This window comes from Poecile atricapillus, chromosome W, assembly GCF_030490865.1.
Source record: "Poecile atricapillus isolate bPoeAtr1 chromosome W, bPoeAtr1.hap1, whole genome shotgun sequence".
Taxonomy (NCBI): Eukaryota; Metazoa; Chordata; class Aves; order Passeriformes; family Paridae; genus Poecile; species Poecile atricapillus.
Window position 1 is genome coordinate 29,382,466 of NC_081288.1, and position 24,144 is coordinate 29,406,609.

Genomic DNA, 24,144 nt, shown 5'->3' on the forward strand with positions numbered 1-24,144 from the left:
GATTTACAACTTCTGTGCTGATTACTGACTTTGTGAACTCAGTGGGAGTAGTTGATTTGCTAGACTGTAGGCTACCAGTTTATCTTTCTGTTTGGGGTATTAATCATGTCACAGCATTTATAAATAGTCATAATGCTTTTTCCAATAAATCACTGTTTTGGGTATCCTGGTGTGGCCCTGCATTATCTGACTGTGAGAGACAGAAGCAGATGAAATAATCTCCTTCATTTGTTCCAGTCATTGAGAGGCTTTGAGCAATGCATTTGTGTTATGTAGAAACAAGGGGCCCCCTCACCTGAGGAAAATTATGTGTTCCTGTGGCTGGGGCTCACAGGCAGTGAATTCATTAATGTTCAGGCAAATACTCATGACTGATTTTCAAAATGATCTATGATCCAGAAACATTAGACATTTTGTCCCATTGAGGTCCATCTAGCTTGGTGTCCTGTGTCTGTGATGGACAGTAGTGGACACCTGAGACAAGATTACAGGAACAGTGCAACTGTGGGCTCAAACCTCCTCTAAATATTTCCCTGTCTCTAGTACAATGTGGCCCGGGGATTTTTGTTATTGTGCTGGGTGGACCCAGGTCGATTTTATCTCATGTGTTTGTCAGGTTGCTTTCTATAAATAAGGTAAAGTTACTATCTGTGGCATCCTTTCATCCTTCCTTGGTTATGGAAGGGTAGAAATACTCTTTGTCTGAGGATTTCCAGCAGGCTGTCTCTCTGCTCCTTAGGCAGCTGGGTCAGTCAGCTTTTTGATATGCCTCTGTCACTGCAAGTGAATGTTTGTTTGGACAGCCATAGTCGCTGTTGACATTGGAGGATTTCCAGCCACCTCTTTGTGCTGGGGCCAGAAGTCAGAGGTGCATTCTGGTTTTGACCCAAGGCCAGCATGGCCACAGACACTGTTACATGCAATTGACTCCTGAACTGATGTTAAAACAAAAACAATTTTCTCCATCCCCTGCAGTGTTTGTTCTCTGAAAGATTAGAGCACAGCAGATTGCCTAGAGACTGCCTTGCTTCTCTTCTGAGCCTGTGCAGTGTCCTTTTCTGTCTCCAGTGAATGCTGAAATTGAGAGATTTTGGTGCTTTTCATCTGTTTGACAGGGCACTGTGGCATTGTCTGTTGTGTATTTATTTAAGAAGACAGTGCTGTAGAACCTGCAAAGTGGATGTTTCTCCGTGCTGAGGCCCCTCAGGGCTGCCAGAGGTTGCCTTGCTGGGTTGTTGGGAAGTGGTGGGATTGTGCATCAGACACTGCATTGCTGCCCGTGGCCCCTTTCCCACTGCCTCACTTGCCAGTGCAGTGGAACAGCTCCACTGCTGCCTGCTGGGCTGGACAGGCTTAGCAGGGGAGTGGCCCTGGGGATTATCTCTGCCTTCCAGAGACAGGAGTGCCCTTGCTGCTTGTGAGCAGCTGGGCAGGTCCCTCTCAGTGCTGTGCAAAGCAGTGGTATGATGGCGATAGGAATGGCCACAGGAAAGGCTACGTTTAAGCAGAGCCAAATTTAAGAGCCTAATTTTAATGGGAATTATACGTGTGCCATGTAGATTTAGCTGTGTTGGATATACAACCTTCGTAAGCTTGTATTTTCCTGCTGGTATTGACCATGGCAAACCCTATATATTTATATATATATATAAATATGTACATGCATATGGGTATAAATGTATGTATATGTAGTGTGTGTCGACCAGCCACTTTGATCTATTGTTTGGCTTTGTAGTCACTGAATAATTCACTAGAGTGAGTGCAGCCACAGGGTGAACATTTGCAGACTGAAGTTTTAAGACTGCTAGGATGAGAGCTTTGTTAGCTTCAGAAAGAAATACTTTACTTTGTAGACACATGCCTTAATACATCTAACACTGCATTAAGAAGACGACAGCTTTTATAAAAGAGCTAATTGGTTGAGTTGTCCTTATACATCTTGCCAGACTTATAATACTCCAGTCACTTTGAGGGGACGGGTGATCTATGGTGAACAAGGAAGTAACATCATTATTTCCCCATTTTCATCAATCCCCGTGGCAAAGGCTGTGTGAGCAGCTATTTTGCTTATGGTCACAAATTTTCAGTTTTGCAATGCTGCCCCAAGGCAACGGGTCAGAGGAGGAAGACTGTGGCTCCTAGCTCACGTCGTCCCTCCCTATTGTAATTACAGTAATACTTCTTTTAGAATAGCTCTCTGAGCAGCAGCTCTCTTTCTTCTGTGACAGCATTTCAGCCACACTGAGCTAAAAAAGAAATGCATCTCTTTTAACAGGACCATAAGTAGCTTTGGATGTATAACGCCTCTATAAAACTGCTTGGCAACATGATTTATTAGAGCAGGATCAGTGGTAAAAGTGACTTCTCTGACAGTAATGGATGAAACACTTCCAGCATAGCTACTCCATCTCTGCTTGGTGTCTATGCCAACAGCAGGCTGGTTTTGTCAGCTCATTCATAATCTCTGCTTTGCTCTCAGCAGAATCCATTGCACAAGACAGGCTTCAGGACGGCAGATGCTATTTTCTAGTCCTCCGTGGGAGCTGCTGCAGAAGATGGGTCAGTGCAAATGCTGCTTGATTCCTGAGACTCTGCTTAATTCTACATCCAGACCCTACACCTCGGTGGGCATTGAGTGCATGCCACTCCCATACCCCTCACTGCTGCCCACCCCCATGAAGAGAAATTTGAGGGACTGGGGTGAAAGGAGCTGCACCATTCTTAGACTGAGTGTGAAGTTTGATGATCCCAAAGTCCCAAGGAAGTCTCAGATGTATCTTCTGTGCAGTCCCTGTGAGAAGAGTGGGTTGATCTGAATCTAAGGTGCAGATTTTCAAAAGTACCAGTGCAAGTGAAAGCTCCCAGAAACCACATCCTGCAATGTACCATGTGCTACAGCACTCTGATCTGCACTGGGTGTGCAGTGTGACCCTGGCAGCGTGACCTAATTCTGGGGCTCCTTTTGGTGGGACAGCAGAGCCCAGCCTGTGCCATGTGGGCAACTGCACCACCCCCACACCCGTACTGGAACTTGGAAGCTAGGTGGGTTCCAAGAGGTGTATGTGTTTGGAATGTGTCCTTCAGCACATGAAGGCAGGGAATGATTACCATAGCAACTATTCTCGAGTATTTTTCCAGTGTTTTCTAATCTTACTCATTTTTTCTTATATCTCTAGTGTTTAATTTAAGGCCTTTCCTAATTGGAGTCCAAAAAACAAATTGAAGTGAATTCCCTGATTAGACAAAAAGTTCAGACACCTTCCCACACAACTTGTGAAGTACAAGATCAATAAAATTGAATGTTGCTGTGAGTAAAAGGAGATATGAAATTTGAAATGTATTGTACCCAGACAAATGAAATAAATGAAGCTTTTCTAGTTAAAGCAAAGCATGGAAATAAACGATAGTGTACAGCATGACAGTTTTGGGCACTCCCTTGCTGGTAGATCTTTCTAGGCTGTTTAATCACTGATTGTAGACCTTCCCAATCTTCTTTATGACTCAGCTTTGTGAAGGAACATCTTTCCAAATCAACATGAGCTGGCTCATTGAAGTATCTTTCATGATCTGTAGTACTATTTAGTCCGGGTACTTTGAAGGAGATAGTGACTGGAGTGGTGTTTCTTTGGGGTAATTACCATGCCTCTCATTTTCCAGTACCTTTCTTCCACTTTGTGTGTGTTTTGCCTGGGATAGAGTTAATTTTCTTCATAGTAGCTGGTGTGGGGCTGTGCTTTGGATTTGTGCTGAAAACAATGTTGATAATACAGGGAAGCTTTTGCTATTTATTACTGAGCAGTGCCTACACAGAGCCATGATCTTTTCTGCTTCTTGGTGCAAGTAGGCCAGGGGTGCACAAGAAGCTGGGATGGGGAGAGAGCTGGGACAACTGGCCACAGCTGATACTCCATTCCATATGGTGCCACACAGCATATAAAGTGGGGGGAAGAAGGGAGGGAGGATGTTCAGAGCAATGTCATTTTTCTTGCTGGGGAACTGTTCCTTGTGGTGGGGCCCTGGCATCCTGGGAATGGCTGAAACTCCTACCTGCCCACGGCAAGTGGTGAACTAATTCCTTGGTTTTCTTTGTTTGCATGGCTTTTGCTTTACCTATTAAACTGTCTCTATCTCAACCCACGAGTTTTCTCACTTTTATTTTTCCGCTTCTCTTCCCCATCCCACCAGAGTGTGCAAATCAGCGAGCAGTTGTGTGATGCCTCTTTGCTGGCTGGGGTTAAACCGTGACACACCTGCACGCCGATACCTAAGTGTGGGAAACCCAGGCTGGAGGAGAAGAGGAAACCCTGTGGAGCTGTAGGGAGGAGAAGGTTGATGCCTTGGTTGAGTTCCCTCGGGGGAGGGCAGTGTGAGGGTTGAAGGCAGTGTCCTTCGTGCCCCGCAGCTCCTGAACTGGCCCTTTGCCCTGGTAGGTGTTGGTGGGGAGACTGACAAGCCCCTTTCAATAGGGCTTTTGTCGTGATGGCTGCAGCACAGTTAATCACAGAAGAGGAACCAGAGATTCCTCCCAGCTTCTCCAGCCCTGCCTTGAGACAGACTAGGTCTCCTCCCTACAGCAGGGCCCAAGGAACAAAGATCTCCCTGGAAATTCACCGCCTGACTCCTCCAGCTGTGTTGCCATCTGCTTTGCACAAGATTTTGGTATACGCCTTTGTGGAAAGCAATGCTCTTCCTCTGAGGACATCTTTGGCGCTGCTTCCCTGGAGGGGCGAAATCCTAAGGCAGCAAGTGCAGCTGGGACTGTTCTGAGCGCTCCTCCCTGTCCCCAGGCAGGGATGGAAGCAGAAATGACAGTTTTATGAGATACTACATCTTGGGAACCTGGTCTGAAACGCCCTCAAGTTAGAAACCTGTCCAGCTGATTTCAAAATGATGAAAGCAGTCCTGCAGGTTTTGATCCAAATGGGGTAGCAGGGCCTGGAGCAAGTAGAGGTGGAAAAAATGGGTGCAGTTTCAAGCACAAAGGGTGCCCAGGTGTGGTTTTGTTCCTCCCAGGTGTTATTTGTTATTCTGCCTGTGTGTTGACCCCTGTGTGGCTTCGTGCCACACCTCTCCCATCTCACCGGGCATGGCAGTGGCACTGCTCACATGGGGGGCAGGCAGTGCCCTGTTCCCCACTTTGTCTCTCAGGTGCAGGTGTGGTTTGTATCAGCTTCTAAGTGGCTGCACAGGACATGTCTCTGAATCCAGGAATGAAGGCCAGATCCTGAGCCAGGGGAGTCGTTTGGCTGGAGACAGCTCTCCACAGAGCTGGTTTGTTAACAGGCAACAGGAGTTCATCTATTTTTCACCATGATGATGCTATTTCTGAATAAGAGAGAAAAAAGCAGGCTTATTTCTGAAGCACATGATTTCGTTTTTGGCCTTTAAAATTTTGTTTATTTATTTTGAATGGAAGCCCAGAATGCACATAATGTAGCAAAAAAATTACAGATACAGACAGGGATTTTTGTTTCACCTTTCAAGTTACTCCCACTCCTGATGCTAAGGCAGTAGCATTTGAAACGGCTCTGAATGTTTTCCCTTTCCTTGGAAAGAAACAAATGAAAATAACAATCCTGAAGCAATACTGAAGGCACCTGCTTCCAGATAACTCTGCTGAAAGCAGCAAGTTGCAACCAGGCACACCAGGGAGGTGAGGAAAATATCCTGGGAACTGCCACCCTAACAGAGAGTTTCCCTGTGGCTGCAGTTCCTGCTCCTGGGACATGCAGCAAGGGGATGAATACGAGCTCCCCAGGCAGTCCTGATGTGAAGGTAAGCACAATTGTTTTCTGAAATGTTTGATCCCATAATCCACAAATCCGTTTATCATAAACAGCCTTTCAAATTGTTGTGACAAACTCCTCTGGACTGAATCCAGCTCCTGAATTATGAGAAGCTAAAAATGGTGTCTATTCCCATGGCTATAGACAGAGAGATGCTACTCAGCAACAAATGCACCAAGTGCCTTAAAAATAGCCCCTGTGGAATTATTCAGTGTTTGGGACTTGTCATTTCACAGGGGTAAAAATGGATTCATTTTGGCACAGAATATGCATAATATGTATCCACAGCTTTATAAATAGCACTTATAAAATTATGTGTATAATTTTATCTTAAATTGATGCTGAGCAAAGAGACAAAACAATCAACAAGAACTTAACACAAGTTTTGATCTTAGATAATTGTAAGACTTTTGTCTTAGAAATGCAGGTGTCAAAAGAGACCTTCCTTTACCCTTCCTTCCTTGCTTTCTTTAAGACAGCTTTAGGGAAAAAAACTTGAAATTGCTGCCATTATGGCAAACATGATAACTATAAGCCAGAGAAGAAGCCTTGCCCAAAGTTGTCACCCCACACAAATTAACTCCATGGCTTTAGCAATTCTGGTTTTCAGAATGTAGGCCTTTATATCTCTTGGGGTTCCAGGTGTTGCAGGTGGAGTCACAAGTATGGTGTAAATTCAGTCGGTGAGATGGTGCTCTGAGAAATAACTGGGTCAATAACTTGAATTGAGTCTTAGAGGAGCATTTGGGGACCATCCTCTTTATCTTCCTCTCTTCTTCTTCTGCTTCCTTTCATCTCACTTGCCCTTGCAGTACTCACTCATTGGTACTGGTGGGTGGGGAGGATAAGGTCTCTTTGGAGGGTCCTAGGCATCTTTCCTTTTCCACTTCTGGGCTCTGCTGAAAGGAAGCAGGTACAAATATGAAGGCTTTGCTGCTGCCCTGCTCCAGGCTTTCCTGTCCACCCTCTACCCTGTACAGCCTGACTGCAGGCTGAATGTTCCTTCCCTCTAAAGGTGCTCAGTAACAATCTGTAGCAGCCTAAGCCCTAGGAAAGGGTGGAAGATAGGGTTGGTAAACCAATATCCTGGGAAAAAATTCTGCAAAATTGGAACAGTAATACAGCAGAACAAAATGTGAGGCCTTATAGGCATGGACAATGATTTTGTTAGTGAACAGAAGGGGTTTCCTTCGCTCATGCTTGCACACCTGCACTCAGGTGCAGGAGGATGCCAGCACCCAAGTGGTGGTTTGCTCTGGGTCAGATTGCCACAGACACCAGGGACAGTCCTGAGTGGGGACTGACCACCAGAGGAGTGACCCATGGCCTGCCAGGAGGTGCAGGGTGGAGAGCTGGACTTGTGAGCAGGAGGATGTCCCCCCTGTAACAACACCACCCCTGTACAACATCATGCCTCAGAGCTGTGTTTGTGAAGTCTCAGGATATAACCTATGAGCACTCTTGGTTGTCCTGTCCTGATCGGGGGGAATGAGATAGATTAAAAGTGGGATTTGGCAATTGAAAGAAGAGAATAAAACAGATTTTCCCAGAACAGTGCAATGGCACAAGGCAGCAACTTTCCCTGAAAGATATCATTCAAATTGTAATGCTTTTCCTTAGAAATCAGCATTTAAAAAAACTTTTAAATGAAGTGCATAATTTTTTATTTGAAAAAACTCTTAGAATAGTACATTTTTAATAAGGGGTTTTTTAATATGATTTCACAAAAAGTCAGTAATATTTTCTGCTTAAAATGACATCCCTCTTACCATTTTACTGAAATCATTAAATGGTTTCTAGGGCAACTTACCAATAGCATTAAGGTTCACTTTTCTGTTTCTTGAGGGGTCAGGGAGGTCTTCATCAGAGAAATCAAGAGATAGAAAAAAATGTCAGAACTGTGCTTTGATGTTTTCCCACCCCTTGCTGAAGCCAAAAAAATTGCCTGTTAATGTGATAAAAAAGGAGTGAGGCTAGCTGGAGATTTATGCCCTCCTGGAGACATAGTGTGTCAGCTCTCCTCCAAGTTCTCTCATGCTATTTCCATGGCAACTCCATATAATGATAACTCCCACAGATTTTCTCCTTTTATCTGTTATTTTGGTCCCAGATAGTGATGGAGTTGAGGCATACATTTCTTTCACACCATTTGATGCCCATCGACAACCAAAGTAAATAATGTCCTCATTCTTCAGGTCTTTAGAAAGCACAGTTAGTTCACAGCCCTTTCAGGAATTCACCTGCAGAGCTGCACGGAGCTGAGGCAGGAAAAGCAGCGTTACAGATGCTCAGAGGAAGCTGCAAAGGATGAATGCTCACTGTCAGCACAACGTGACAGGATTACATTCCACTCTGCTTTTCTCCTCCTCTTGGCCAGGGTGACAGATGGACACTAAGGAGGAGGCCATGGTGTAATGGGAGGATGGATGGTTTGGGTGCAGGGAGCTGCATCTCAGCTCTTCTGCCCAGGGAGACAGGAGGTCATTCTGCCCAACTGGGAGATGCTCTCATTCCCCCTGAGGTCTGCTCATGACTACAAATCTGGTCCAGCTCATGAGACAAGGATCAGGAGCTTCAGCCAGGCATAGCTGCAGCCAGAAAAACCCTTGACCAAGTGCCGCTAACCCATGACTTCCTTCCTCTTTTGAAATCTCTGCAACAAGATGCTGCTGGTTGATTTTACACAGCAGAAAGTGGCAGGCAAGCAGCTTGTTCTGGGAAACTGCAGTTGCTTCATCTAGCTGCTAGGGCAGGACAGGCCAAATATTAGTGCTGGAGTGGAAGGTCCAGAGATCCTGAAGTCCAGCTGCCAGTGTGGGTTGAACTGAGCTTCTGTGCTTGGTTTGCAATTGAGTGCCAGGGACAACAGGACAGTCTGAGTCTGAAGACTTACCCCAGACATCCCCTTCCTTTGTGCCCTGAGAGCATCCAGATATTTTGACCCTCCTTATTTCTTCCTACAGAGACTTCCATTTAAGTAGATGAGCAATGCTAGATGAGAGGACATTCTCCTCCAGGAAGGGATCTTAAATTTGATAATAGTGTCCCTTCTGAGTAAGGCTGCTGCTCAGAAGAGCTGTCCTGCCTGTTTGGTCCCCTCTGTCCTGTAATCCAGATGTTGGTGGGAGCAACCTCTGAGATCACCAAGTCCAACCTTTGATTGAATGCCACCATACCAACTAAGTCATATCATTAAATTCCATCTCTACTTGTTTTTTAAACACTTTGAGGAATGGTGACTCTACCACTTCCTGTAGTTAGAGTCCTTGCCTGGAAGCAGCCCAGACTTTCTTTTCTGAAAGACACAGAGCAATTCATCTGGCCATGTGGAAGAGCAATCACCTAGGCATGGTGAAAATCTGACATTCACCTTCTGCCCTGAATGTAGGAAGTATCATTTCCCCACCATGCTAGCATGATGGAAGGATAAGTATGTGGAAGACTTTCTGAAGGACTCTTAGCAACTCAAAAGACATATCAAAAACAAGACAGCAGAATTTCTGAATAGCAGATCTAAAGTTACCAGTGCAAATGGGTGGCCAGCACCTTGTCCAAGTGTATTGTGCTGATCCCATCAAACACAAACAATACTCCACTCCGCAGAGCAGGGCTGGGGCTGAGACAGTAGGGTTAAACACAGTAACAAATCTCTGTTAAGAGGGAGGCCACAAAGACATGCTTTTAAAATCCTTATATATTTCCAAGTTCATGGAGGTTTTTTTTTTATTTCTTAGGATTATGCTAACATACATATACCCATAAAAATGATTCCTTATGTACTTAGACCTATGGATGTCTCTAAGGTGAGAACTAAAGTCAAAGAAACTTTTGCCATTGATTGTACCTGTAAGAATTTAACTTTTTGTCCCCAATGTTCTCACTTCAAATGTATCACCAGGTTTCTATTAATTTCAGTGTGAGCATTATATGCACAGTTGGAGGCAGAGCATGCCCCAAAAGCTGACTACATTTGAAGAGTGCACTGTGAAAGAGAAATCAGGAGAGACAGTCCTGTAAAGGAGCATGCAGCTTCTTTCAGTGTTTCCTCATTCATTCCATAAAATTGATTCCACTTTTAGAGTATTGACAATAAATACAAATTATATTTAAAAAAGGGCAAAACTCATAATGAAACTTGCAGAGACAGGACTTTCCCCTCCGCCCACCCCACTTGTCCGAGGATTTGGAAAAAAGCACTTGTAGCTAGAAGCAGGACTAGACACCTCGGTAAATCTGGCTTTAGAGCTATTGCTGTCAGATGAAAAATGTCTTCACTACCAAGAAACGAACTACTGATCTGGTGTGAGCTCACTCGAGTGCTTTGAATAGGTTAAAAATGGTTCATGGTGTATCTTGGCGTGTTCTGGGTAGCTCGGCAGGAACGGAGCCGTGCGCTCACGGTGGATGCAGATACCGCAGTGCCCCCGCCTGGCTGCTGAAGATCCGATGTCACGGTGAAACAGAGATGGTTCCAGATTTTGTATCCTTGATGCCTTAAGTTTTGGCTTTCATATTTTCCAGATTCTGTACTGCATTGGTATATAACTCTGACCTTCATATAAAATGTTAGCAAGTTCCCTTCAGTGACAGTGTAATTAGACAAAACAATCCTTTCCAGCCTGAGAACCAAGAATGCCATTGCAGCTTCAGGCCCAAAAAGCATAAACAACAGTGAATTGAGGAGAGCAATCTGAGAGGATGTGACTTCATAACCTGGAGCTTTAATTGGACAATTAACCCCAATATGTAAATGGAACAAAACTTACAGAAGTGTGAAAACTTGTGACCAGTCATCCATCTTGGGCGTAGCCTCAGCCAGGCTCTTGTACTGCCCAAGGTGTATCCTTTGAAGGCCTTTTAATAAATACCTCCTTTATTCCTTTCACACTGTCTAGCCTCCGTTCTGGTAGCCTCTCAAGGCATCATCCTCACACAGGACAGGTTTTGTTCGGCTTTCAGAGAGTTCACTAAGGCACATCAGGCAGTAGAGCCAATATCCTCCTGGGACAGGAGCAGGGTAGCAGAGGCGGGGGACAGTGGCACTGCAATGCTGCAAAAACGGAGCAGACAGCTCTCAGGTCATTTGGGACAGTACTACAACTGTCCCACAGTCCTTCCATCAGCCTGTCCTCTGGACAATTGAGCATACCTTGGCTTAGCACACACGTCCTTGCATCAATGAATCCATCTGCTTGTGAGCTGACTTGTGCTTAAGAGCTGGGCATTTAATCTTGGCTCTGTGGATGTCTCATCTCACACAAATCATTTGCTGATTTTAACCCAGAAGTCTGCATGTAACAAAGGAGAGCCACAACACAGTCTCTGGACATAGTGGTGATGGTGGTGATGGGTGAGGAGGAGAAAGGACAAAAACCTGATTCTTCTTTGTGTAATAGATTTGTCCACATTGTTGCCAGATACCACAGACTGACACTGGGGGTCTCCTGGCTTTCTGACTGGCATAGTCCCACCTAGGCAAGCCCAGAAGCTGGTGGCCTCCATCTGGGAGGCTGCACGGAATGGGGAGCAGAGCTGGTGACCTGTACTCTGCCTGGACGTTCTGCCAGAGCACACCCAATTGCTGCCCTCCCCAACAATTGCCCATCTCTTGCAGCCTTGTGAAGCGCCAGGAATCTGCAGTGGAGGGTCTGGGGGCTGGCTGATCTTCCTTGACCACAGACACCTCACCAAAGACCGGCAGCAGCCTCTGCAGGCAGCCACTTCTCTCCAACAGCTGAAGTGCAGACAGTCAGGAAGAGGCTCGTTGAAATCAAACTAAACTGTGCCTAAAATAAAATGAGTTCAGAGACAAACTCTCTGTGCTGCTGCATAAAACAAGCAGAACATCACAGTGGACAAGCTTTCTTTTTTCAGCTGTAAAGTTATAGGTGCTTGTTTTTGGGTTTTTTTTGTATTATTATTAATATTATTATTATTATTGTTAGTAATAGTAATGGGACATGCTGAGTCAAAGAAATCATTTCATGGTGGCAAAATTGCAAATTTTACCGAAGTTCAGTGTCAGGCCATGAAATAACGTTATTGTCGCTGTCAACAATAGCAACAACAATAACAACGACAGTGCTACCGGCAGTTCAGCCCCAGAGCAGTGCCGAGAGGCGGCTGTTCATGCCCGCTTTCCCGGAGCCCCTCGCCTTTCTTTCCCCAGCCGGGAGCGGCGCCTCCCGCCGCGGGCCGAGGGCACCGCCCGGCGGCCGCTGCCGGAACGCCAGGAGGAGCCGCCCGCGGGCTCCAAATCCTGCCGCCGACCCTCCCGGCGCTGCCTCCGCTTCCTTTGAGGAACCAGAAACCTAAACACAGCCTCCTCGCTGTTTTCGAGGGGGTTGCTTTCAATCCTGCGGGAGGTAGCGCGGTGGGACGTGGCCCGCTGCTCTGGAGAGCGCCGTGGGTAGCAGGTGGGTGCTGGAATCACTCTTGGATGCTGCGTGCCTCATTCATTTCGCTCTTGGCAGCAGTCTCGGGTGGCTGGGGTAGGGGCTGAGGAGGTGGCAAACAGCCAGTGAGAGAGGGCGGTTCAGCACTGCTGAAAACTGAGTGCCTGCAGGAACAGGAACAGCCTGCTTTTTGGATTATAGGGGCGCCCTGGGATGATCAAGTGACACTGAAAAGCACCTCAGTGCCTGACTTCTGAGATTCCAGTGTGTTTGTTCAGTCTGGCAAAACCAGTAAAGAGATGATTTGCAGGAAAACCTAGTTCCTTACAACACTGAGCAAGGAGCAGTACCAGAGGATATTGAGCTCCTTTTTCCATCCATGATTAGAGATCTCATAAAAAAATTTCAGCATTTCTCTATACTCAAGCATTTGATCCTCACTACAGACTGTTTTGAGAGAGAAACAGCAGACAGTGACATATGTTGGAGACACAGTATTCTATTTCAGCTCTGGACTAATTAGTTAGAGAACAAGATCCCCATTTTGTAAGCCACAGCTTTTGCTTTCTCCTCAAATGCACCTGTTGCCTGTTTGATGGGAGAAACCCCTCAGCCGGGCAGAACCCTGGCTGTCTCTGGAGATAAAGACAGATAAAATCAGCCTGGTCAGACAGGAGGGCAACTCCTGCTCCATACCTGGCACTTCAGAAAGTCTTTGCAGAAAATGGCACTCACATCTAGCAGGGTGCTTCACTCGTCACCATAGCAAAAGCAAAGCAAACAGCAGTTTCCCTAGAAACTGTATGTGGCAGCACATGTTGACTTTAAGGGAGGGAAAGAATCCTAAATAGAAAAGTACTGGGTGCAGAAGGGTGAGTGTGCTGCAGGTAGGGAGAGGGGACAACACGTGTCCCAGGCCCAAAGGAACCAAGGTGGCTGGAGTGGGGCAGGGACCCCCAGCAGACACTCTGGTGGCCACAGTCCCTCAGTGCTCAGTGTCAGAGATGCCTTGGGGCAGAGGCAGCCGGCTCCCGTGGCTGGGTGCCCCAGAGCTCCACTGCGTGCAGCAACCCCAGCCCAGCCCCAGTGACACACACCAGGTGGTACTCAGGGGCTGGGCTTGCTGCTGCTGAGGCACACCTCCACTTTGCATTCAGAGCCCCAGAAAGCAGGCAAATTTGAGCAGAAGCTCTTGGGTTTCCTTCTCCAGGGCTTCCTCCTAGGAGAGGCAGCTGCCTCTACAGCCCTCAGCTCAGTGGCCTTGGGTGCTATTTCTGGCTTCTGTCAAAAACCACCTACAGAGGGACGTTCAGGACTGTTCAGTCCCCTCTATTTATAACCACACAAGCTCCTCCAGGGCAAAGGGAGTAGCTGGTGCTGGGGAAAATGAGTCTGCAGAAGGCATTGTCCAGCGAGGCACACTTATGGCAATGAACACCAACCGCATACCAGGCTCTCTGAGTAAGGGTGAAGTCAGCAAGGTGAGGGCATTGGTATTCCCTTTTATTTAGTGCTCAGGAGGCTCTGTCTGGAGTACTGTGTCCAGTTTGAGTCTCACTCAGAGCTTGATCAAGGGGAACAAGTCTGGCATTGAGACATTGAGGAAGCTGCTTGGACCGTGTCACCGGGGGAAAAACTGAGGGACCTGCTTAGTCATCAGAGGAAAGGCTAAGGGGGATCCAGGTGCTCTTGTCTATTAACTAAATGGGTGCTATAGAGCAGATGGGACCAGACTTCTCTCAGAGGTGCACAGTGCAGTGAAAGGTCAAAGGATGACAGAGAAGTTGTAAGAAGGGAAATTCTGATTAGACATAGGTTTAAAAAAAATCCAATGAGAGCAGTCAGACACCAGCATAGAGACCCCAAAAAGCTGTGTGATCTCTACCTTTGGAGACATTCAAAGCTTACCTCAAACTGGTCTTTGAGATGAGCATTGTTCAGGACAGAAGCTGATCTGGACCTCTCCAGAAGTCCCATTTGACCAAAACCTTTGAGTGACTCTGTAGTACTGCTAAACCTACTAAAATGTAGGTTCCTTGGAAACAAGCAAGAACTCTGTGGCTTCTCAGAACCACCAGCTCCCTGCATGTTCTGTGAGCTTACACTTTAAAGGAAGCAGAATATTCTGCTTGGAGCAGAATAAAGCAAGAGGTGTCCCATGTATTACTTACACACGACTTTCATGCTGGCAGCTTTTAGATCTCATGTTTGTCTTTAAGAAGCTGCAAAATCAGTCCCTCCCTGGGGAATGTATGTGTGTGTGTAAGAGCAGGGTGTAAGTGGAAATGTAGGGTGGGCAGAATGCTCTCTTGCTCCCGAGTGTTGTTGCCCTCTAGGTGCTGCTCTCAGGCTGCAGTGCAGCTGCCAGGGATAATTGAAGGAGACTGCTCCCAGCTGGTCACTTTGCCTCTGGCAGGGCTGGGAAAATGGGAGGCATTTCTCCTCTTCAGCTACCTCTGGTTCTGGTCCAGTGTGAATAAACCTACTGTGTAAGGTTTGTATGGGAGAAGGTGGCTGCTGTAATTGGGCACTGGACACACCACCTGTACTGCCAGCCCTGCTGTGGGACAGTCAGTCACCTTTGGCAATGGAGCAACACACACACTTGGACCAAAAGTTGCCACAACCAAGTTGTGGCCCTGTGATTCTGTTCCCTGGGGAGCAGATGTGACTAAAGTGATCACCTGGCCCTGTGAGCCTGGAGAAAGTGGCCCCAGCTGAGGAAGAGGGACTCATGACCCCTGTGCCACAGCAAGGGCTACAGGACTTGAAGGGTGAATCCTTCTCAGAGAAAAATCTTGTTAAGGGACGGTGGCACTGGCACCAGCAGGGAGTGTTTTGGGAGGTGACCCCAGGGAGGTTCCTCCCCGTTCCAAGTTGTGTCACCACTGACCTGAGTCTGTGCCCCAAGAGTTTATTGCACCCTCCATGCTCACTCCTGGCCAGGCACATGGAGCCCTACAGCCCCGGCAAGGCCATGGGATGGTGACCCTGAAGGTCCTGGGACCGAACAGCGTTTCTGTCCTTCTTTGTTCTTTTCCCACGACACCCCTGACCCAAAGTTCAGCAGTTTATCCTACCTCCTGATAATCCCGGCTGCTTTCATAATCCAGGTGTGCTGTGTGCCAACCCTTCTCTGATGTGTACATTTCTGGCTCTCTGGTCTCCCTGAACAGGGAGAGGAGGGACTGGAAACCAGAGGGCTCTGAAGTCAGAGCACCTGCAACCACCACCACCACCACCGAGGGAGCCCTGTGCAGGAGAGAGGGCAGGGATGAGCCTTACTGGATTTACAGACCTCCCAGAGAGCAGGTTTTCAGAAAAAATCAGCATGAGGATCCTGCCTCACTCAACACACTTGTTCCTTTCGGGTCTAGTCTGTCTGGCCCCACCACTTCAGGATTTCCCTGGGACATGTGTGTGACTAAGTGACCAGCTGGTTTTGTTTAAGCTCAATTATAAGGAGAGAGGAAATTGCTGCTTTTCCAAAAGTCTTTCCTGAGGTGTGAGAAACCTGCAGTGCAGCAGCACCCCTTACCCAGCGGTGCCAAGTTCCACAGAAACTCATATTTATTTTGGCATTTAAATGAGCTCTCACACAAAGCTGCCTTAATATCGAACAAGTGCAAAATAACTCTGGTCAGATTAGTATTTGTGTCATTACAGAGGTTTAAAAAAAATTACTCTAAAAGGCACGCTAAATCCATGGAAGGAGATTTTCATTCTCTGACAAGCAGCACGCACACTAACAACCAAATAATCGAGAAAATGGCAATGCTCTGAATCAATGGGAGTGCATATGATGTCTCATCCCTCCTAGTTCTGCCGCCCTCTGGGGCCAAGGCACATTGGGAGCTACTTTCTGGTCTGTGGCAGTTAGTGAAGGAGTTGGTAAGTGCCTGGGATATAGAAAACACACAATAAGAGCACACTTCACTCCTGTTTCTCCTGCTAGCCTTTTCCTTTGCTCCACCAGACTCCACTGAAGCAGAGGTGCTGGCTCTCTTTCAACACATTTTTGAATCATCCTGGGACATACTATAGTTATCAATGACACCACATCTGCTTGAAAAGTTAATTTCCTGAAAGTTAGGTACTGTTTCCAGCATATCCTTCCTCCCTTCAGTCTGCAAGTCAACAAGTTGCTTTACAAACCCTTTTCCCAGCCTGCTCTCCAATGTTACACTAGCATCCTTGAGTTTTCTCCCTCATTCTCTGTATTACAGCTGTGGACTGTACAGGTGGAAGGGAGAAGAGGAGGGATGGTTAGCATAATTTCCACCTCAAATTTACTAGAAAAAGGGAAGTTATCCTGTGATGCATTTCAAAATCAATCCTTAGGAGGGATCTTTCTCATGCCAAGGGATTCAGAAGCCTCGGGTGTCCTTGTGTTGCCCTTCAGTGCTGGTAGGCAGAGTGGGGAAGATGTAGGCTGCCTGATTCTGGACAACACTGTGCCTGAGGAACAGGTTCACTTGCCAAGAGCATAAGGGTAGGTGGTAGCATAACACACCATGTAGAATCTCATGGGAGAGTATCCTCTAAAAAGGGAAATCATAGCCTCATACTAGCAGGAAGTTTAAAAATTATCATCATCACCATCTTCACCGATATGATTTTGCTTTGATTATGTTCCTACTTTCAAATAAAAAATATTAAATGAATTCAGTACATCAGAAAGACATATTTTTACAAACTGAATTGCATACCCACAAGCTCCTTTACTATTCTTGATCATGCAAGTACCCAACAAGAGACAAGTGAAGAAATACAGGAGTATTGACACAGCAGATACAGGCATGTATAGTGATGAAAAGTCCACATCTTTCCTCTGGCATTTGCTTGCTGTGGCTTGGATTTATATTTCCTCATTTCTTAAGCACTCCTAACATTGAATCAACTTTATTCAAAAAAGAAGCTACTAACCCTTCTGCACCCTCAAGCAGCTGATCTTTGCTCCACAATTACGGCTTCAAAGAAGCATCTCTCTGCCATTCTTCCGTAAGTGCAACCTCCCAGGTGGCCCACTCCAACCCATGGACAGATATTGCTGTCACCCCACCAGCCTTTACAGGAATCACATTCCCAAGGAAGAACACCAGTTTCTCGTAGTCAGGCAGTTTGGGGTTTTATTAATTAAACAGTCCATATACAAAGTACTAAATAAATATACAGCTGTGTCAGACGCCAGTGTACCACACACACCCACTTGGAGAGCTCTCTGTAGTTACACATGAAATACCATGGAAAGCCATTTATCAAATGCAAAGCAGGTTACAGAATGATTCAGCTCTGCAGACTCATTGCTCATCACCAGGGTGCAGTCCACACACCACACACACACACACACACACACACACACACACACACACACTTTTGCTCACTCATGCCTGGGAGGAAGAGGGTCTGCCCTCTGTAATCTGGCTGCTTGGGAAATGTTTGTGCTAATGTCACAGACACGCTCAGGAAGAGGCCGAAACCCAGGGCTCACAGGATTATATCCCACCAGGGTGTTGCAAGGAGCCACATGGATGAGGCTTTGTCTTTGGGGATCCCAGCCTGGAGTGACTGGGGTGTGGAGGCAGAGTTTGCAGGGGGGCAGGCACCTTGGGAAGCTCAGCTGGGGCACAAGGGTAGAAGCCAGAGCTGGAAAGGAAGCTGTTAGAACATGGATTGTCAGGGTAAATTGGTGTAGATGGTTTTATGTTTTTAAATTTTCTTCCCCATCTCCAGCATGGTCCCTAGATGATGAGGAAGGTGCTGGAAGCAAATATGAAGATGAAAAAAGGAATGCTCTTTCTCTCCACTGATCTCTGGAGGACAACCAGGGAGGGCTGGGAGAGAGCACAAAATAACAGTGGATAGATAAAATGTCCTCAGTAGTACCTGAGACGTCTTTGTGGGTGGGCAGGAGGAAGGAATGTGTAGGGCTGATGCTCCTGGTCCTTCCTCTTCTCCCATCACATGGGGGATGCAGGCATCCCTATGAGCTGATTAAAGCGAGTCCTGTCTGGGGCAAAGCCAGTCACAGACCCAGCTGATGATCTCCCTGCTTCTCCAGCATTCCTGCTGAAAACAGGCCAGGATGCTCATCCATCAGAAGAGAGGAGCTTCATTCCATGGAGACAGAGTGAGCAGGGATAGGATGGCCAGGGCTGTGTCTGAAAGCTATGTTTGAAGAATAAGAGGGAGCTAAAAAGGTGCCTGTGTGGGGGAAAGAGGATCTCTCTCCCTTTTTGCTGGTGTGAGTTGACTCTCCTGCAGGATCATCTCACTTGTCACCACATGGCCCACTCCCCATGCCTCTGCTGAGGGACACTTAGTCTCTGCTCACTGTGGAGCTGCTACATGGGGCTTTTCCCACCAGTGTAGTCATGGTAAGGGCTTGTCCGGGCCTTGGGGCGAGGGATGGAGAAATCATTCTGGGGTTCAATGGCCTGAAAAGGAAACACAGAAGTCTTTACCTTTGAAAACTGGACAGAAGTAATAAAACAAGGCTTATGAAGAAAACAAAGGAAGGAAGGGAGAAACAGAGCTGAAGGTTTCCTGAGAATGAGGCTACGAAAGAAGATCCTGGCTGAACAAATTAGTGATGGACACACGTCAGCAGAGGACATGTGGGAGCATGATGTGAGCTACTGGACCTGGCTAGGCTGTAGTCTGGAGGAGGACTGGTGAATGGACAGGTGGACATGCAGACTGCCTGCTCTGGATCTGCACTGTAACTTCCAGTGTCTGCTGGTGGGAACACACTCAGGGCACAGGCTGAGGAAATAAGCACACTCCTGAGGAAAGGGCACAGTCTACTGTAGGAACTGTGCTCAAAGAGAGGACTTGGTGGCACCAAATCCCAAAGTACTGAAAACCACAACCTCTTTACCGTGGGCCCCTCTTGCCTTCCCATATCCCTGGACACGTCACAGCTCTTTCTTTCCTCCCAGCCACAGCCACCTTCACGAACATGTCACAGAATCACTTGGCTCCATGCAAAGCACGGGCCTGCCTTCACAGAGCCAGCTCTAGGTCCATCTGTCTTTTCCCCTTCTCCCTCCCTTCCTTTCAGCAGCTGAACAATAGCCTATAGCCTGCATGTGGTGAAATGGGTGGCATGAACTTACCTTCATCTGAAAGTGAGAAGCGTACGGGGAGTAGTTGAGGTCTCCTGTGTCAAAAGACAAAATCAGGGGAAAGTTAGTGCATTAGCATTACACAGTAGCTTAGAAACACCACATCAAGGGAGACTCAGAGGGTCTGTGGCTACATGAGCAGCTGCTTTAAGACTGGTTTAACTCTGAAATGTGCAGGCAGGAATGGGCTAAAATCCGTAGGTGGAGGCCATTAAATACTTCCTTCTGAAAGCAGGAATGAATGGTATTGCAAATAACAGGACACAAGTGGCCTTGGAGTTTAGACACCTCCTGTTGCCTCACAGCTACTGTCACCACCACCAGCCAAATCCCTCCCACTTGTATGCACAAGACCACCTTCACGGTATTCCCTGGGAGAGCACAGCCTTTCTTGGCTATTCTTTCACAAAGCTGGGGGTCTGACTCCAGGTGATGAATGTGATACCAGTAGCAAATCCACAGCCAGAGGAATCACATCTCCTACCCACAAGTTTGAGAAACCTCAATTGATAAAACATGTTGCTTTGTCCAAGTAGGCAAAAGTCTCATACAGGAAAGCAAGACCTCCTTGCCTCCTTTCCAGATTATGGACTCATTCTTACATGGATATGGGAACCTGATCAGAATAAATAACCTCCAAGGTATAACCTAGATAGGCCTGAAGAGCTGATGCATCACTAAGAGACAAAAAACCCCTCCTGATTTTTAACATGGACTTGCCAGACATAGCAGGGTCATAAAGAATTATATTTCAGCCCTGACATGCAGCAAGTCTCCTACTCAGTCACTCTTCCTACAAATCTTTAGCTTTTGCATTGGTCCTCACTCATTTCCCTCATGTCTGGAGATTAATTTTCATATGCATTTCTAAAGTTTCATCAGTCTCAAACTTTTTCCTAGCCTCTAATTTATCTATCACCTTCAAATATTTTCTTGTTTCTCCCACCTCTTTTAGGTCATGAGTGCGGGGACAGTGGAGTCATTCCCTTCACCATACCTTGCACAATTTCATCCTGGGTGTAGGCACGGTTGTCCACTCCAGTTGCCTGCTTTATGAACCTGGGTTGGCAAAAGTCATTTTCTGGAGGGTAGTCCTCCAGCTTCAGAGGCGCAGTGAGGAAACAAATTTCGGGGACAATATACATTATCAGGAAAATCCAGCCATTGGACACCAGAGCAATGGCTACAACAGGATCATCCCACATTTCTTTGCCTAAAACCGTGTTGCCTTTTATGAGCATAGTGATCCACACTATCCAAATGGCAATGGAGAATAGGACAGTGACAAAGATGTGCGCCCCGTGCCTCTTCCAGCTTTTATATGACCCACAGAATGTGAACATGGAAACCAAGAAGGTCAGAGCCATGAGGAAGAGCACGTAGATCAGAAGCATGACAAAGTCCTTGTTGGTACTCTCCCGAGCCATATTCAGGAATTCCTCTCTCTGGTTTACTAACATGGTGACTAAGTACTCAATGCTGATCACAACTTGTACCAGGGCAAAGGAAACAATGAAGAGCAGCAGCACCCGCCAGGAGAAGGGCTTTCTTCCTCTCACTAGTTTGTTGAGGTTGCAGGCGTGGGTGAGGAGGCACGAGAAGCAAAGAGCAAAGATGACTCCAAATAGGAAGAAGCGAGTGGGACGAGTCCTGTCATTGAGTTTAATGATAAAGGCAAAAGTGAGACCAAAAACGCCGAGTGTGCCTAAAAGAAAGAAAAAATAGACGGAGATCATGTGCCGCTTGCTGTTGTCTTGGACTTTGCAGATGAGGAAGAAGAGCGAGCAGATGAGGAAAATGGTGATGAGGATGCCTGCTGCAGCCAGCGACTCCAGGACAATCCCCCAGGCCTTCTCTGTGTCACAGAGCAGGTGGTAGTCAGCACCGATGCTGCCACAGCCTGGGGGAGATGACGTCGTCATCCTCTCGCCTTCTTGAACAACCCCTCCAAAGCTGTAGAAAAAGAGAAAACACAGGCTGTCAAGTCAACCATCTGAGTACTGTCAACAGTGGGGAAGGAGAGGCAGGACAGACATCCATCCCCACCTCACTGGGCAAGGGCACCACAGCGCTAAGGACACGGGGCAGTGGGAGCAGAGACACCTCATAGTTTGGCACCGGCTCTCCATCAAGGGCAAGCCAAGCTCCTCAGGAGGAGGTAATTCACCTTGCATGTCCTCTGCACTGTGCCTGATGTTGTGCAATGTTTTACGAGTGGGGAGCAGGGAGAAGGTGAGGTGCTGCAGCAGGCACTTGCTTGGCGCCCTGCACTGCAGAGACTGAGCTGCCCTGTCACTTCTGTGATACAAGAGCAGCTGTTAGTCATAACAGTTTACACTGTTCTGACCAGTTCAAACAACATCAGTACTTTGTACCAAGGAGATTCAGAGATGAACAATGCAGCACAGGAAACTTGTTGTTCTCTTTTACGTTAATTTTCCCCCTTTTACATCCTCTGAAGCACTTTTGGCTTTTTTGACTGTTATGAATGAAGGGGGAACTTTAACACCTTTTACCTTGCAGATAACTAAGCCGGATGCCTCCAGCACAGCCCTTCTCACTCCAAATTCAACAGCAAATACAGGCCACCAACCACTAGCCCCGAACTCATATTCCTCCTTCTTCACGGCAGTGTAGCAATAAGGAGTGTCTCAAAGAACTCAGCCTCCTCCCAGGATACTGCCTTGCACTGACTGGAGGCCTGACATGTCAGAGCCAATGCTGTTCATTATGTGAGAAGTAACCACCGAGTTACTTCGTGAGGAGTCTGCAAGCCAACGATGTCAAGGTCTCTAACGCATTCCTGCTGTCTCATCATAAGGATTTCAGTGCTGTCTGAGCAAGCCTGTGTCCCAGGGGATAAGAGAGCTTAAGTGGGCTGTTCAGGCAGCAAGGTGGGGGGCCTTTGGCACATCATGGCCCATTATGCAGGCACCCAGAGAGTTTCGACCCCAGGGGCCAGGTACTGATTTCTAAATACTAAATTCCTCAGTTAGGCTTGAGTCTCTAAGATCTATCAGAAGAGGAGTTTAGATGCAATGTCACAATGAAACATGTGCAAACCTGTCCTTAATGGTGACCCACACTGGAAAAGCAGGGGCTTTCTAATAGGTAAAGAAAAAATTAAGCTTGCAAAATTTAGGCTTCAGTGCTCACTATGCCATTTGCCTTGATTTTCCTGCTCCAGAACAACATACTGAGCTTATGAAGTTGGTTCTCAAACCCTTCCAGCAGATTTTAGTGAGTGCAGATTGTGTTTTTACTAAATGGCAGTTGATCTAACCAAGGGATGAACAAAGGGTGAAAATATCACTGACTCACTCTCAGCCCCATATGCTTCAATGGACCTACTTATAACTGAGTTGGGGAAATATTTTTCCAACTTCTACCCTCACTGTGTAAAAGATGTGCAGCTCTTCAAAAGGCTGGCTACAATAAAATGCAAATTATTCAAATATGCAGGCACTTTGAACTCCCATGGAGAGAACGGAATAAGTGGGTAACACACAAAGGAGTTTCCACAACCAATATACACAAAATTTTGGAGATTAATGATCTCTTGAACGGATAGCTGGATTATCTGGACAATTATGAGTAATAAATAATGAACCTTTCTGAAAATCTAGAGAGAAAATTCTAAAATTTTATCCAGGGACACTTACTGTTGATTAGACTAGCTTATGTGCTCACAGCTCTGGCAGATAGAGACTGATGCTCGCTGTTGAGGCACGTGGACAGCCCAGAGACCAGCGTGAGTGACCTCATGGCAGCACGGAGCACACCCATAGCTTTGGGTCCTGACTGCAAGCGGTGCTTGCCACAGCCACCCAGCACGGCCAGAGGAACAACTGGGATGGAAATAACCTTCCCAACTTGGAGAACTGGGCCACTTGCAACCATCTTTACTGCATTCACTTTTTTCCCAGGGCAGATGTCCTGTGAGACTGATGAGGCATGAAGAGCATCCACCCTGTCTCCTGGGTGAATGTGGCTCCCCAAAAGCTGAGTCTGCTCATCCAGCACCTACAGCACTGTCTAGGAATTCCAAGGGGCTTTGCAATCTGAGCGAGGGAGCTTGTGCTGTGGTAGCTGATAGAGCACACCCCAAATCACAGCTCTTGCTTCAGCGAGGAGTCTTCCCCCTCCACCTTGACCCTCTTTTCCCACTCATATTTGTACATAAAATACACCCATTCACCCCCAAACTTCAAATCGTTTCCCGGGAGCGTCTCCCCAGCTCCAGCTGGCAATCCCATCTTAGACTCGAGGGCAGAAGGCACTCCCAGCTCACTGTGCCTGCCCCTGCTCGCCGCCCTCAAACCATGGTCCTGCACGCCATCCCAACCCAGCCGCAGGAGGCAGGCCCACCCCGGCTCCCGTAAAACATCGCCTCGAATTACCTTTCTGGGTGCCGCCTGGTGAAGGCGGCAGGGAGGCTCCGTCTAGGAGAGGCACTTTTCCAGCGCACCAGGAACCGGGCGCCTCCGCTCCCGCAAGCCCGGCCGAGCAGCAGCTCCGCGCTCGCCCTTCTTGGGAGCTTTAACAGCTGGAGGGCTGAGGAGGTGGGGCTGAGCACGCCTATTCCAGTTCCACCGCCTCTCCTCTCCTCTCCCACAGGACAGGGCTGTGAAAATTGGGCCCCTGTGCCAGGAAATGAAGTAAGGGCTCCTGACGTCAGCGGGGCACTCACCCCTGAGCCGGGGTGGAGATGGAGCCCTGGGCCCGCGCCGAGCGCTGCTCACTCGGGCACCCGATAAGGACACCCGATAAGCTGCTCCCCTGGCTGACTCCTGGCACCCCAGGGTGGGGACCGCCGCTATGAATAGCCGTGCGTCC

At 47.4% G+C, this 24,144-nt stretch overlaps 1 protein-coding gene across 1 annotated transcript; it reads right to left on the reverse strand.

Moving 5' to 3' along the window:
• Positions 1–17,262: 17,262 nt before the first annotated feature.
• On the reverse strand, positions 17,263–23,936 carry LOC131592440 (retinoic acid-induced protein 3-like). The gene is made up of 4 exons (XM_058863950.1): positions 23,709–23,936; positions 20,306–21,261; positions 19,300–19,343; positions 17,263–18,618 (listed from the first exon to the last, which is right to left on the reverse strand). The coding sequence occupies exons 2-4, from the start codon at positions 21,228–21,230 to the stop codon at positions 18,526–18,528; spliced, it is 1,062 nt and encodes a 353-aa protein (XP_058719933.1). The 5' UTR covers positions 21,231–21,261; positions 23,709–23,936; the 3' UTR covers positions 17,263–18,525.
• Between the last annotated feature and the right edge of the window lie 208 nt (positions 23,937–24,144).